Source organism: Leptinotarsa decemlineata, unplaced genomic scaffold (assembly GCF_025532065.1).
Source record: "Leptinotarsa decemlineata unplaced genomic scaffold, Ldec_3_MD MMD2_tig00000008_RagTag_RagTag, whole genome shotgun sequence".
Lineage (NCBI taxonomy): Eukaryota > Metazoa > Arthropoda > Insecta > Coleoptera > Chrysomelidae > Leptinotarsa > Leptinotarsa decemlineata.
This window is the reverse complement of record NW_027412537.1, coordinates 10,511,654-10,525,855: the sequence shown is the minus strand read 5'-3', so window position 1 is coordinate 10,525,855 and position 14,202 is coordinate 10,511,654. Positions and strand designations below refer to the sequence as shown.

The 14,202-nt window shown below is 33.5% G+C and overlaps 1 protein-coding gene across 2 annotated transcripts in view; it reads left to right on the top strand.

The window, feature by feature from the left end:
• Positions 1-14,202, top strand: part of LOC111509230 (uncharacterized) — a 277,993-nt gene that overhangs the window by 153,120 nt on the left and 110,671 nt on the right. The window contains exon 1 of one of the 2 annotated variants that reach the window (XM_074171057.1): positions 12,781-13,048. The exons of the other annotated variant lie outside the window; for it this stretch is intronic. Within the exon in view, the coding sequence (XP_074027158.1) occupies positions 12,992-13,048 (57 nt within the window). The 5' untranslated portion in view covers positions 12,781-12,991. Of the gene's footprint in view, positions 1-12,780; positions 13,049-14,202 lie in introns of those variants that run through there. 2 annotated transcript variants of the gene reach the window in all.

Genomic DNA, 14,202 nt, shown 5'->3' with positions numbered 1-14,202 from the left:
CACTTGGTGATCGAAACACGTGTAGAGGTGTTAAAATAACGGTTTGGTGTTGAAAAAAACCCCAATAATATTCACTACTACATCAAAGGTTCCAAACAGTGCATCACAAGTACAATAGCGTTTGCTATTATTCTTATGAATATAAGGTTATAAAATATAGTATATGAATATAAGGAATATAAGGTCTGAATTGGGACGCTGGGGTAGCGTCCCAATTTCAAAGACCTTGCAATACCACAGGGAATTACTAGAGAAAAATAATTTCAATAATAACGAAATCGATGAATTCGTTTCTTTTACTAATTTGTGTATGAAACAAAATCGGGTCCAGGTAGAAGGTTGCTTTTATGAACAACAGGAAGGAACGGCCATCGGAAACCCCTTGTCCCTCTACCTGGCAGACCTGTTCATGAGCAGATTCGAAATGGAAACCGAAGAAAAGTCGAAGTATTTTCCTAGGATTTAGCTAGTGTATGATATTTTCGCGAGATTCGATACCAAAAAATCGAATATTGACGACTTTGTTTCCATTTTAAATAATAGATGTCCATCAATAAAATTCACGTACGAGTTAGAAAATAAAAAACAACTACCATTTCTTGATGTTTTGGTAATGAGGAGGCAATATGGAGGGTTAGAATACGATATATTTAGGAAAGAAACAAGCACGTACAGGTATATTCCTGATAGTTCACATGACTGTGGACAGCACAAACGTGCTGGGTTGAATTTTTTAGTGCATCGTCTTTTGACTTTCCCTTTAACACATGATAGGTTCACAAAACCGGACAATACAGGAAATAGCAGCCACTAACGTTTCTCGAGGGGTATTGTAGATTACATAATAAGAAAGAAGAAGTTTAGGTTGAGAATGAACGAAATCTCGACTTTCAGAAAGGACAAAAACCAAGATAAATACATCTCAGTTCCATACCATCAATATATGGAAAGATTTTCAAGGAACTAGGTATGAAGGTGGTTTTTAAAACAAGTCATACACTACAGAGCCTTTTGGGAAGTCCACAAGACAAAGTCGAGAATTCGGAAAAGTCTGGAATTTACGAAATTGAATATCAGCAGTCGCCCAGCATATTTTGCAACAAAATCATTCCATAGATTTCAGTTCATTAAGATTAGTTAGACAAGTTAACAACAACAGGCCTATGCCTATGGGAGTGTAGAAATAAGTAAACACAATAATATTATGAATAACGATGACGGACCTATACCAAAGAGCATACTATATAGCTTGTTAAAATGAAATAAAATAATGTTGTTGTGTTTACTGATTACTACATAAGGACACATTGCAAAAATAAATTTGGATAGGCAATATTGTGAAATTAATTTTTATATAGCTGAAAATTGTTTTATATAAACATATTTTGTAAAATAATAGATAAGGCAAAATTGTAAAATTAATTTAAGTTGGTATTCCTGTATGGTTGGTACGCCTGGATGGTTTACCTGTATGGGTTACCTTTATAGCATGAATAGGGTTAACTCGCATTAATTTCTAGTTTCAATCTTTCTCTTTGAAGATGATCACTTGGTGATCGAAACACGTGTCGAGGAGTCAAAAATAACGATTTGGTGTTGGGAAAAAGCTCCAATAATATTTACATCTTATAATATTACACATTTATATTATACCTGAGAAATATGACCTGTCCCATCTACATAATGTAGCACAAAGGACTAATAAATCCATCTGTCTATCTATCATGAGCTTGAAGGAGCGCCAAGTTAACAACTGTCATGAAACTGCTGCAAGGGTATACAATCAGTCTCTATTCTACTGTCTCTTATTATAAAATAATTCAAGTGACAAAAAATATTGTTTATTTTACTAGTTAATGATTTTTTTCATGAATAAAACTTAGCCATTAGTGTAGTTTTTTAATTATTGTTGAGTTGTGGGGGTCGTCAAATATTCAGCCTGTTTGAGAACCCCTGTTCTGAGCGATATATTTATTTATTTGTAAAACAATACTCTACAGGACATAGCCCAATTACAGAGCAGGAAATAACAGAGTATAATAAATACATCACAAACAAGTGACTGCAAAGTCTACAAACACTACAAACAATACAAACAAGTGACTATAAAGACTACACATTTTATATTTATTATAGGTGACAAAACACTTATTTTAGGAAGTGGGATTTTATATTTGACAATTTGCAATTAAATATATCTAAATTATCGCTAACAGAATTTGTCACGTTACACATGGTATGGATCGGAGAATTCTCCAGAACATTTGTGCGGTATGTTTTTATATAGAAAGTACTCGGGTATCTGGAACAGATTCTAGGAATGCAAATATTAATCTTTTCCAGTAATGTTGGGCAGTCAAATATGCTTTTGATTATTTTATAGATTAGTGCAACACTATAATATTCACGTCTTTTTTCGAGACTGCAAAAGTTATGCTTTTGTAGCAATTCAGAGTGGGTTGTTCCTATTGGAAGATAAATGTCATCGGTTTTTAGGCTTAGCAGTTTTAAATATCGTCTTTGAATTGCTTCTGTTCTATCAATGTGATATTGATAAAAGGAGCTCCATACAACTGACCAACTGACGCGTATCCTAACTTTGATCTTATGAAAGCATAGAATAATAGTTTTTGAAGTCGAAGTTTCTTTGAAATCACTACTGTTACGAGCAATTAATCCGTACAAACGACAGGAGGAGGTTACAATATTATCGATATGCCTATTAAATGATAGTGCAGGGTCAAATGTGACGCCAAGATCAGTAAATGTTTCTGGTCTCACCAGGGAAACGTTTTCTATAGAATAATCAAAGATCAAGATATTCGTTTTCAAACTGTAGGACATGACCTTACATTTATCCGGGTTCAGTGACAAGTTATTTCGATAAATCCATTCTACAACCCGTCCTACGTTTGCTGAGAGGCTCACACAATCATCTATGTTCTCAACGAGGCAGTATAGTTTTAGATCATCGGCATATAAAAGGAAATACACATCTATAACATCTGCAATATCATTAATGAATATATTGAAGAGCAACGGTCCCAGATTTGAACCTTGTGGAACACCGGAAGAAGCACTATATTCGGTAGATTTGAAACCATTGAGCTGAACATATTGTTTTCGATCCCGTAGATAGGATTGAAAGAGTGCGATTAAGGATGGAGATAAACCAAAGGCTACTAGTTTGTTCAGTAGAATATATATCTTATAATCAATGCAGAACTTCAAAATGCCTTTCGATAATAACCTGATAATCTTCAGATCATTTACTTGAACTCATTATCGAATAAACTACGAAATTCAAAGGGGGGGGGGCATTGCACCCATGCTCCCCCCCTTTGAATCTGTCCTCTTCTACAAGTTCCTAGTGATTTATTCCTCATTCCCACACTGCATTAGCACCTCTCCTCAGTCTTCTTTTCGCAATCAACGACTTTTTATTTGTTCCTTTACCTGCTTGCAATAACGTTTAGGGAAGAGTGACACTTCCCAGGTGCGTCTTTTCAAGTCTTAATTTGTGTGACCGTTTTTCGTCGCTCTCGACAAACGGTTTATTGTCGGGACTGGCTGTAATCCGTGTTGTTATTTTTCTGCGGGGGTGAGAAAAGGGCAATCCAGTTTTTGACTATTGTCGGTCACGTGCAGTACGATTGTTGTTGTTAATTTCTTTCTTGTAGACTAAGAAACAGTCCTGAGAGATATTTATTCGAATTCAATAGTCATTCAAGTTATTTACTGAACGTGTCGTTGAAGTGGACATGTCTTTTAAATTGGTGGACGGGCGTGGGAGAGGAGGAGATTTCTGTCAACATCTGGCGGCTCCGCTCATAATAATAATTCTTGGCTCACTGCTCAGGGCACATGATTTTTGCACCCAAAGCTCACTTACCCCACCGGTGTGGGGAATGGTAATTGGTTGATAATGCTGGCGCGTCCACCCCAATGTATCGGAGCTTCGGGGGATAGGGCCTGACCAGCGCATATTAAGGAAAAAATTAATAATAATAATTTATTTCTCAGGAGACAAAATATTGTATAGGAATAGTCTAGTCCAAAAAAAACAAGTTCACATTCAGAGCTTTGGAATACAAAGACCCGCCGTTGAAAATTCTGAATATATTAGAAATGTTATATGGGTGGATATAACAGAAATATTGATAACAATATTCTTATGAGATATATTTTGAGAAGAATTCATCTGTTGAATTTGAATGTCAATAACGAAGAACAGTTTTTCAATTCATTTGGTAGTTTATTGAATAAACATAGGAAATTATTAGTGGGAAAGCAAAAATGTACTCTATTTTTACAGATTGGTAAATGGAACTGTTTTCGAGAATTAATATTTACTTGAATATACATCATAATTCTTCACAAAACTCTATTTTTGGAAATATAAAGGCACAATTCAAAAATATATAATGATGGAAATGTTAACATTTCATATTTGCCGAAAAAATTTTCACAGCTCTCAGTACAAGGCACGTTCATGATGCAAATGTTTTTTTTTTGTGCACTGAAAACTTCCTGAGACGTGGTTGATGATTCCCCTCGAATCGACGAAAATCATGTATGTAAAAAAAGTTTTACAACTACATATTCGGAGCGGACCAAAATATATATACCTAGCCCCATACACAGTGTTTTAAGAGGTTGTGATTTTGTATTTCTCAGAAGTTATGAAAATAGTTTAAACGGACTGTAGTACCTTTTTCTAACAATCAACCATATCGTGTAGGATCAGAAATGAAGGGTAATACAGAAAATATATCTGGGAGCTACCTATTTTTTGATCAAAGGGTCTTGTTAGTTTTTTTTTCAACCGTCATACTTTTGATCTGGGTACCACTAGAAAATAAGAATTCTCAGTATATGATGTCAATATAAAACAATACAAAATTTCAAATTTATAGTTCGCAAATTTCAGATTTTTATCAATATCTAAATAAAACAGGATTTCGTCATTCACTGATGAGCATTATGAAACTCAGGGTACTTACTGGGGCATAAAGAAAGCTGATATATAAGATAGAATTAGAATACTCAACAACAACTATAACTTTTTTCTGCATTCTTTAAAATAAGAGAGTTGAAAGTTTATATGGAATGCGTCAATTTTCAAAACAGACTCACAAAAATGTATAGATTGATGATTCGTTACAGAAGAAAAGAAAAGAAACGTGATTCAGAACATTTCTGGAGTAACCTCTCAACTTCTAATAATAAAAAATTAAGTTTGTATATGACAAGTTGAAGGCTTAACACTTGGCAATCTTATTGCGATGATTGAATGCTGCTACAAAAAAACAAAAGTATACTCATTTTACATTTCGAAGTAAAGTATTGCTAAGACAAATACATATTATTTGCACTATTACAAAATTTCAGATTTACCTTACGTTAGATCTCGTATGCTAAAGCTACAAAACCTTCCTTGTCGTTGAAATATGTGAATAAGTGGCTTGACCGTCTATATTCTACTCCAGGAACTATTGACAGAAAAATAACGAATAGTGAATACATTTCTTAAGATAGACTCAAGCGAGTGTCTACGTGATGACTATAAAACGGTCGAGTCACATATTTTACCTTCAGCGTAAGGTTTGTACAGGTGGTAGTGTCTACATGCCCTAAAGTAAGAAACTTTTCTCACTATGAGAGCCGAACTTTTTTGTGAGACATGCAATATATACGCGTTTTGGCAATATTTCAAATGGAAATACTGCTGGTGTTTTTCTAGATATCTATTTTTTGTAAATGACATCAACTGATGAAAGTGAATTGTTTGTCATACGTTGACACCCAAGTAGTTCAAAATTGAAATACGCGTTGCCAAAGTACAAAAACAAATCATAATTTTGTCATAATCACTTGTTTATCGGTTTTGACAATTTTCCAAATCGTGATTCCTTAGAAGAGCCCACTTGATGACCTGATATGACGCATCTAGATGTTTTTGGGGAAATACATGAGAGAAAAATTGTGAACAGATCTAATTATTGTCAGGGAATGAATGATGAAACATTTTGAATATTCATTGAAATGAACTGAAGTGTATTTTGAATATATTTGACTTGAAATTATGACATTCATAGTTTATTTGCAGATCCTTGAAATGAATTCGAAACTGCTAATGACACGAGAACGACTGATTCGATTTTCAAATTCGAGAAAGTATTGAATAGAGAAATGAATTACCTATCAAACGAGTTATCACAAGAGTCTCCATTCTGTTTCACATGATTAAAGAATCTTACGTGCTTGCTGGTTACATTTTTATAATACTGTCAACATATCTAACGCACACTAAACACTAATCTTCTGTCCGACGAGAGAGGAGGAGCCTTCCACTACCTTCCATTGACGTATGCGTGAGAAAAAGAGAAGCCAGAGAAACTGGTGCCGTTACGCGTTAGGTAACGAAGCGGTTTACCCTCCGATGAGAAGTTAACACTTCAAAAAAGCGAAGTGTTTCTACGTGTGCAAAAATTTTGAAATGTCACTTCATATGTCAGAATTGTGTCTGTCAGTTACATTGTCTCTGTTCCCATATTACATAACACAACCTAACATAACCTAACCTATCCTAACCTAACCTAACGTAACCTGATACTCACTATTCTGTTTGTAGATCTTACTGTAGACAGTTGTGTCTGATTTTGTAAATATTATTCAAGAACATAGTTTCTTGTTCGATAATTAGCCAATCACCATTATCGATGATATCATCATAATCCGTTTGATATATCTCATTCTTCCCACCTGATTCATCCCAACTGAGAAAACAGCATCCTCAATATATTTCCTACCGAATGAACTACCTGGAAACCCGCCGTGATGTCGAATTAAATTATGAGTCAACGCTAGGCGCACATTCTCAATTCCCCGGTCATTCAGATTCCACATCTATGTGTCTTACCTGACCGCAGAGCCCGGTGTATTTCGAAAAAGGTACATTTTTTATGTCTCGAGGTGGCAAGATAAATATTTATACCGAAACCAGGGCAGATTTCGGAGTGCAAATAATGTATTTTGCGTCGTATCGATCTCGATTAGTCCTATAGAATAATAGGTGCGTATATGGGCTGGGTAATAGGGGTAATTATTCCCCAGAACACGTTTGGGCTGACGTTTTTGTGAAATTATTTAGTGAAAACCTCACAATTAAGTGTTTTTTGTATACGTTTTCTTTATTCAAATCAATATATCTTATAATAGTTCAATGGCTATAGTCACTGAAACACAAAAACGATTTTATTCCCTTTATCGTTCGGGGGAATTATATGGAGTGGTAGCCATAGTGGACGCGTTTCATAACATTCAGGAACATTCTGGAATGAGTTGGAATGTTCGTGTCATAAATTAGACTAATATAGTAATGTGTAAAATATATTCCAATAATAGACTGATAGAATTCCACAGGGCACGGTTTCAGGCCCAGTTTTATTTTATATCTACTTACATGATTCATTTAGGATACCACTCTAAATACCAACATTTTTCAACCTGATAATGATTTGTGGAACTTGGAAAAAAAGTAGAGAAAGATATGAAAATTAGTATAGACAACACAACTCTAAATTTCTTGAAATAAATTTTTAAAAATGAAAGAAGAAATGAAAATTTCTATGTTTTTTTACCACTTTTATCTGTAACTAACGTAACTGCAGTTTCGTCCTATATGGACATTCTCAAACTTATACAATAAACTAACAATGATTCATTACGTTCGCCAATATATAATGAATCATTGTTGATTTATTGTATATGTTTGAGAATGTCCATATAGGACGAAACTGCAGTAACGTTAGTTACAAATAAAAGTGGTAAAAAACAAGAAGTTTTATTTCTCTTTTCTTCATTATGATTTCCTACCACGTTGTAACGGCTACATCCATCAATTTATTAAAAAAAAATATATTTACCGTTCACAAAATATGCATTCGATCTACCGATATATAATAAATTATCTTTTGAATATCATAATTTTTATGTGGAAATAATGAGGCAAATGATAAATTTAGAAACAAAAATAAGTTTCAGATGTTCCACTACTCAAAAACATCTATTATTCATGCATAGCTTGTGATACAAAATATAATGCACAAAATCATATACGATAAAGACCATCTCTTTTCAAGTACTAGTTGCAGGAATTGGTAAAAGTTTTCGATATTGGACGATTATTTTGTCAACTCCTTTTATTCCATCAGCATGAAAAAGAAACAGATAAAATCTGCCAAAATGTATATTGCAATATACAGGGCTATTCAAATTCGTTTCTGTACATGGGGATCTCGTAAACTATAAGAGATAGAGTGTCGGTTGAATCATGGCAAAGTTGCGAATTTCAGAGATCTATTCAATGATGTAAAGAAATCGAATATAGCTCTGTTGGTTGTGGAGATATACAGAAAAAACAAAAAAATGCCAAATTATTATTTTTGCCTATATCTTCCTTATTCGCAGACATATTGAAAATCTGTCCACATTTTGCTATTGGCACTTGATGTGGGCCCTCAGAATATATCCATGAATCTTTCATACAGGGAGTCAGCTGACTTGGGCCACCCCCATCTTTGAATTTTTAAATACCGACCTGTTTTTTTTGGTGTAGTTTTTGGATCGTAGACGTTCACTCCATACTGAGAAATTAAATAAAATTTTATATTTCGAGATGTTTCGGTAATATTCGATTATATTTGTGTGAATTATTCCCTTTTAAATCACGGCCCTGGAAATTGGTTGACTGAGTTGAATAAAAACATAATAGCAACTTTCACGTCTCCCTATGTATCGTAGAGTTTTTGGAGAGTTTTTTTCAATTTTAGGTAACTATTCATATTTTTTCCATTGCTCTGAGCGTTTTCTACAATGAACTTCGAATAAGAAAACCTTTCATGATTATTAGAAACATATCAACATCAAAAATATATTATTTGTTTTAATAAGCAGAAAAAGAAATGATAGCAATGACTATAGTAGTACTAGAAATATTGGCTCTTCCGAAACAATTGGGCATAAATGTTGTACTCACCTTGGTCTTAAAATATATAACACGATTCCACAATATATAACACCATTCTAGAAGAGTCCAAATCATTTGATAGTATTTGAGAGGATTCCACAGCATTCTGAAACATATCAAACCATTATGGATTGTTATGAAATGCTCAAGAATAGTTTAGAACATTTGACAACATCCGAGATCGTTATGGAACATTCCAGAATGTCATGAAATCTTCTAGACTATTCCAAGCCTTCACTGTATAGGTGGAATAGGGGTTTATGAAGATCAGTTTTTCACTAGTAAACTGCAGCGATTATGATTCACTCCTCTCCCCTGTATGCCCAGTTTACTCCCCTCAAGATGAGAAGTTGTATACGCCACTGAAATAAAATATATTACGTCTATTTCGATTAGTCCGATGGAATGATAAAATCGTCCGGAACACGAAAAGTTGCCGTTGAATTCAAACAATGGCGTGGCAACCACAACACCTTTGATTTAATAGATTCTTCCAGACAGACTATAGCTCATTCTGATTAATAGGGATAGGTTAGGTTTTTATGGCCGGGGTGAAGAATTCTGTAGAATTCAGAAATAACTCAGGCGAATTCTTCATTTCATTTCGATTACCCTGTTAAATTCCAAGAATAATTCACGAAAATTCAGGTGAGAATTTCAAATATCTCTGGTGTGAGAATAATGTTTGAGATTTTTTGGGGATCATCTTTCTATCCAATGGATTCATTTTTGTAATAAAAATAAAACTAATTAATTACAGTGCCATGAGCCGTAAGCAATACTGTATCATTGGCGCCTTCGCCATTTGTAAGGGTTGCATGTTGATAATTTCTCAAACTTGGTTTCAGTGATCATTGTCTATCAATCCTATAGGTCAAGTTATGAAAATTAGAATTAATTTGATTCTTGAATTATTGGAGATTGTCTCATCTGATATTAGAAAATATCATAATAATAAATTCAGAGTTTTATAGGTCTTTTGTTAGAACTGATTTGAAAAAGCAGGTAATGAAGTGTAGGGAACCGGGTCATAATATTTTGTTATTGTAGATATATTGCCATAAACATTTGCAAACCATATTTTATCAGAGGGGCCGTGAATTCAACCCCGAATGTGGTTTATGGAGATCAAATCGTGAGGTGTAGATTATGAAATAAATAAACCTCTTTTTATTGCCAAAATTTCAACAAAATCAAAAAGTGAATATTCATACAAAAAAGGGATTTTTCAGAGAAATCCATACATTTTTTTTCAATCTTTTTTAATCGTTGTTCAACAGTTCAACTGTATTGGTTTCATTTTTGCCCCAATGTTACAATTCACTTTCTTAAATAATGAAGCACATTCTTTCTCTCTCTTTCTGCCGAATTCTACTATCAAGATTGAAAAAATCATCATGAAAAACGAGAATTGAAACTTCTTCACTTCACTTTTATTTGTAACTAACGTAACTGATGCAGTTTCATCTTATAAAAACATTTTCAAACTTATACATTTATGTAAACATAAAAAGTTTCAATTCTCAAGACATTTTCAAACTTATATACTCATTGACGAAAAATATTTCAAGCACATAAAAAACTATTTTGACCACATATTATTGATTGGCAAGCCTGAGAAAATCAATTATTTGTCTTCAAGCTGTAATAACTCTGCTTGTCTCATCTTTCAACAACTTGAAATATAAACCTCCCGTGGTACACTATTATCATCGAATCTGTAACCAAAATAAAATATCTGGGATTGATGTTCGACTCACACCTGAGATGGAATCTACTCATAAAATACGTAATAAAAAAATGCAATCTATAATATACAAATTCAAAATTCTTAAAAAAGTGCTTACTGTTCAAATACCTAAAAACTTTATATTGTGCTCGGTTAGAAAATCGCCTAGTATATAGAATACTACTTTACGGACCAACACTACGTATACATATGAACTCTCTGGAAATTTTGCAAAAAAGGAATCTCAAATTTTGAGATTCTCAGATAAAAAAACTAAATCGTCCCACATATTGAATAATTGATGTCATAATGACTTGCTCGTATGACTCCATTAAAATATACAACACGGTACCGGCAAAATACAGGCAATAATAAGCAATAGATGGAAGTTCAAAAATAAACTGAATGGCCTTATACTTCCTCATCTTGATACAAAAAATATGGGAATCTTCCAATTTGAACAAGATTCCTATGGCTGGGACTTAATCAAAGAAGCGAGTGAATATCAGTTAAGTACTGTCATCGATAACTATGGTGGATTCAACTCATTCCGTGACATAAAGTCGTAATTTTGTGAACGAATTCAGTGTTTTTTCTTATAATGTTATCCGTATTTGGTACTGAGGAGCCGATAAGGCAACTATCTTAAAGCGAAACATCGGATGTGTAGCAGAGAGGATGAAAATGTTTCATATAAGTGACATTTTACTTCTTTCATTGATTATATTGTGTAGATATCCTATGAATGATATCGGATTTGATTCCATTACGAATGTTTGGAATACAAACGAAATAGAGAAAAGTGTTTTTCGTATAATTCGTATAACATTATTTTGTTTTTTCAAATTCAAATTCATATTTATTAACTAATGTACCTACAATATCAAATGAATGTCTACAAATATAAAAAATTGGTACGTGCATAATATTTTAACACAGTCTGCTAAGTGTAAACACCTGTGTGCGACTGGGTTAGTTAATTTGAACAAGGGCAAAATGAATTATCTGTTGAACCGAATTATTTTAATGTGAGCACATTTTCAATTTTTTCAGTATTATCTAATATCCAATTGTGTAATGTTTTTTTAGTGCTGTTGGTCTCAATGTTTCAATTTCTCGTGGAATCATATCGTAAATTTTTCAACCAATACACATGGAGTGTTGTTGCATTAAATGTAGAAGTACACTTAGCAATTTGATCTTGTATCATATTGATGTTCAATTATGTCAGTACTCGCAAAATATTTTTTTTATTAAAATGATAGTGATTTTGTAGAATGTTTGTCTAAGAGTTTCTGAATAAACGTCTGATGGAAATCTAAAAGATTTTTTGAATATTATTTTTATTGTATACCCATGAATGGACACGACAGATTGTAATGAATTTTCATATATTTGATAATATTGAAAAATGATGCATGAAAAACTTCGAATATATATCTCAGAGGTTTGAACTCATAAACACGTTTTCTTACTTTTTTTTTTATAATTCAAGTGCAATTTTTTTCCACTTCAGGCAACAATCTACATAAATTTCTAAATATTTCATTTCTGGGGTTCTATTTAATTTCAGAGTGCAATTGCATTTTTGAAAACGTTTGTATAAGCATTCCGAACTATGAATTTTCATACCCCCATATGAATTATCCAATAAATCTTGTTATAAGTTGTTACAGCAAAATTATAATTAAAAAAGCTAAGACTTCCAGGACATACTAAGTTTTTTCTCAAAAATGACCCAAAAACAACCATTACTATCAGCATGTTATTGAGACACATCCTAAACAGTCGAATACATTCAATCGTCACTGAGTCGCCGATATATCCTCCTGCTGACTCGAAAAAGCTCCGACTCCTCTCATACAACCTTCCCGAACCTCGCAAGTACAAAGCTCATCCGTCGCAACCGGCAACTGCACCTTCTTCTCCGTCCCGACACCTCAACCGGCTTACAGCTGCATCATCATTAGTTCGCCTCTCCGCCGTATCCGCGCTGCAGTCAGATCGCGAACAAGCCTTCCCGATTCGCTTTATCCGTCAGTCCGATTCCAGCGATAGCTTAGTTCATATCGCGTGTAGAAGCGTCGCTCCGGAGAAACACGATTAACAATCGAGTGCAAAATGATTTAGACGCGTTTCGCGGCGCTGAATGTAGTTTTTATTTTTTTGGTGTTTTTTCTTCCTTGAACAGGACATTGTTTTAGTTTTGAGTTTACCATTTCCTTGGGGATATGGATACGTTGTTTCGAAGAGTTGGATCTAGCAGCAGATCGGCAAGAATTGAAACTGTAAGTGAAAGATCATGGTGGTTTCCGTCTAGTTGAAAGTACAGTTAAACGAGTAGGTTTCGCGGTCTAGTATGGTTCACAGAGTGGGTTTCATGAATCTTAAAGAATCGAAATGAAAACTGGGAAGTTGTAAAAAGTATCTTTTGGAAGGTTGTCCTACTGACGTTTTATAAAAGTGACTTTTCGGTGTTTAGTTTCTTGGCACAAGTAGGTACCAAAAAGTAATTTTTGTGCTCTACTGTTTGAAAGTTTAAAAAATATACAGAAACATATATAGAACTTTTTTAATTTATATCATCTTAAATTCTGACTGATACTGATAATTTAAAAGGCAAGTTATAAGTATTGTTTTTGACACATTGACTGATCGACTGATTATGCCATTTGTATAAAATGTATTCCCTATTAATTCTGTTTCTGTTATGATTTAATACCATTGATCATTAATACAGCGTTAGTTTTCGATGATTATATTACGGTTAAATGAAGAAATACGACATTCTCTGAAGATGATGTTCAAACACAAATTGAATAAATCAATATACAATATGTCCAAGATAAGAAGGGTCAGCATGGGAAAATGGCAATCTTTGCCAAATTACTCAAATTATGAAAAAATTACCCTTTTTTTGAAATCTTGTTTGGGAAACGTTTGTTTTGTGTGATACATCATTAAAAATGTTGCCAATAAGGCGGGTGATTCTTTTTTCCGCTCCATATAAAAACGGTTTGACGGTTTCTCGGAGACGAAATGATGGATTGAAAATCTGTGAACGTCATCTTGTACAGTTTGAAAAGTGAAAATGAGATTATTTTTGTATATCTCTTTAAATAATAATGAATAAACAATTGTAAAGGAAATTGGCGAATTTCGATTCCATTCGAATATCACTGGAACTAAGAAATCGGAATTTCATAAATTTTCAAACGAATCGCTCATGCATACGTATAGATACGTAAAGGGAAAACGACAGAAGTTTAATTTTGTAAATTACCAAAGCTTTGTTTACTACTAGACAAAAAACAAATCAAGTACAGCAAGTGTCAGATTTTTTTACAAACATACCTTGTCATGCAGACAATTAGAAGTACAAGACACAAGACAAAACTACATTTATGAAACTATTAATTAAATGTTTTGTAGTTTTAGCACG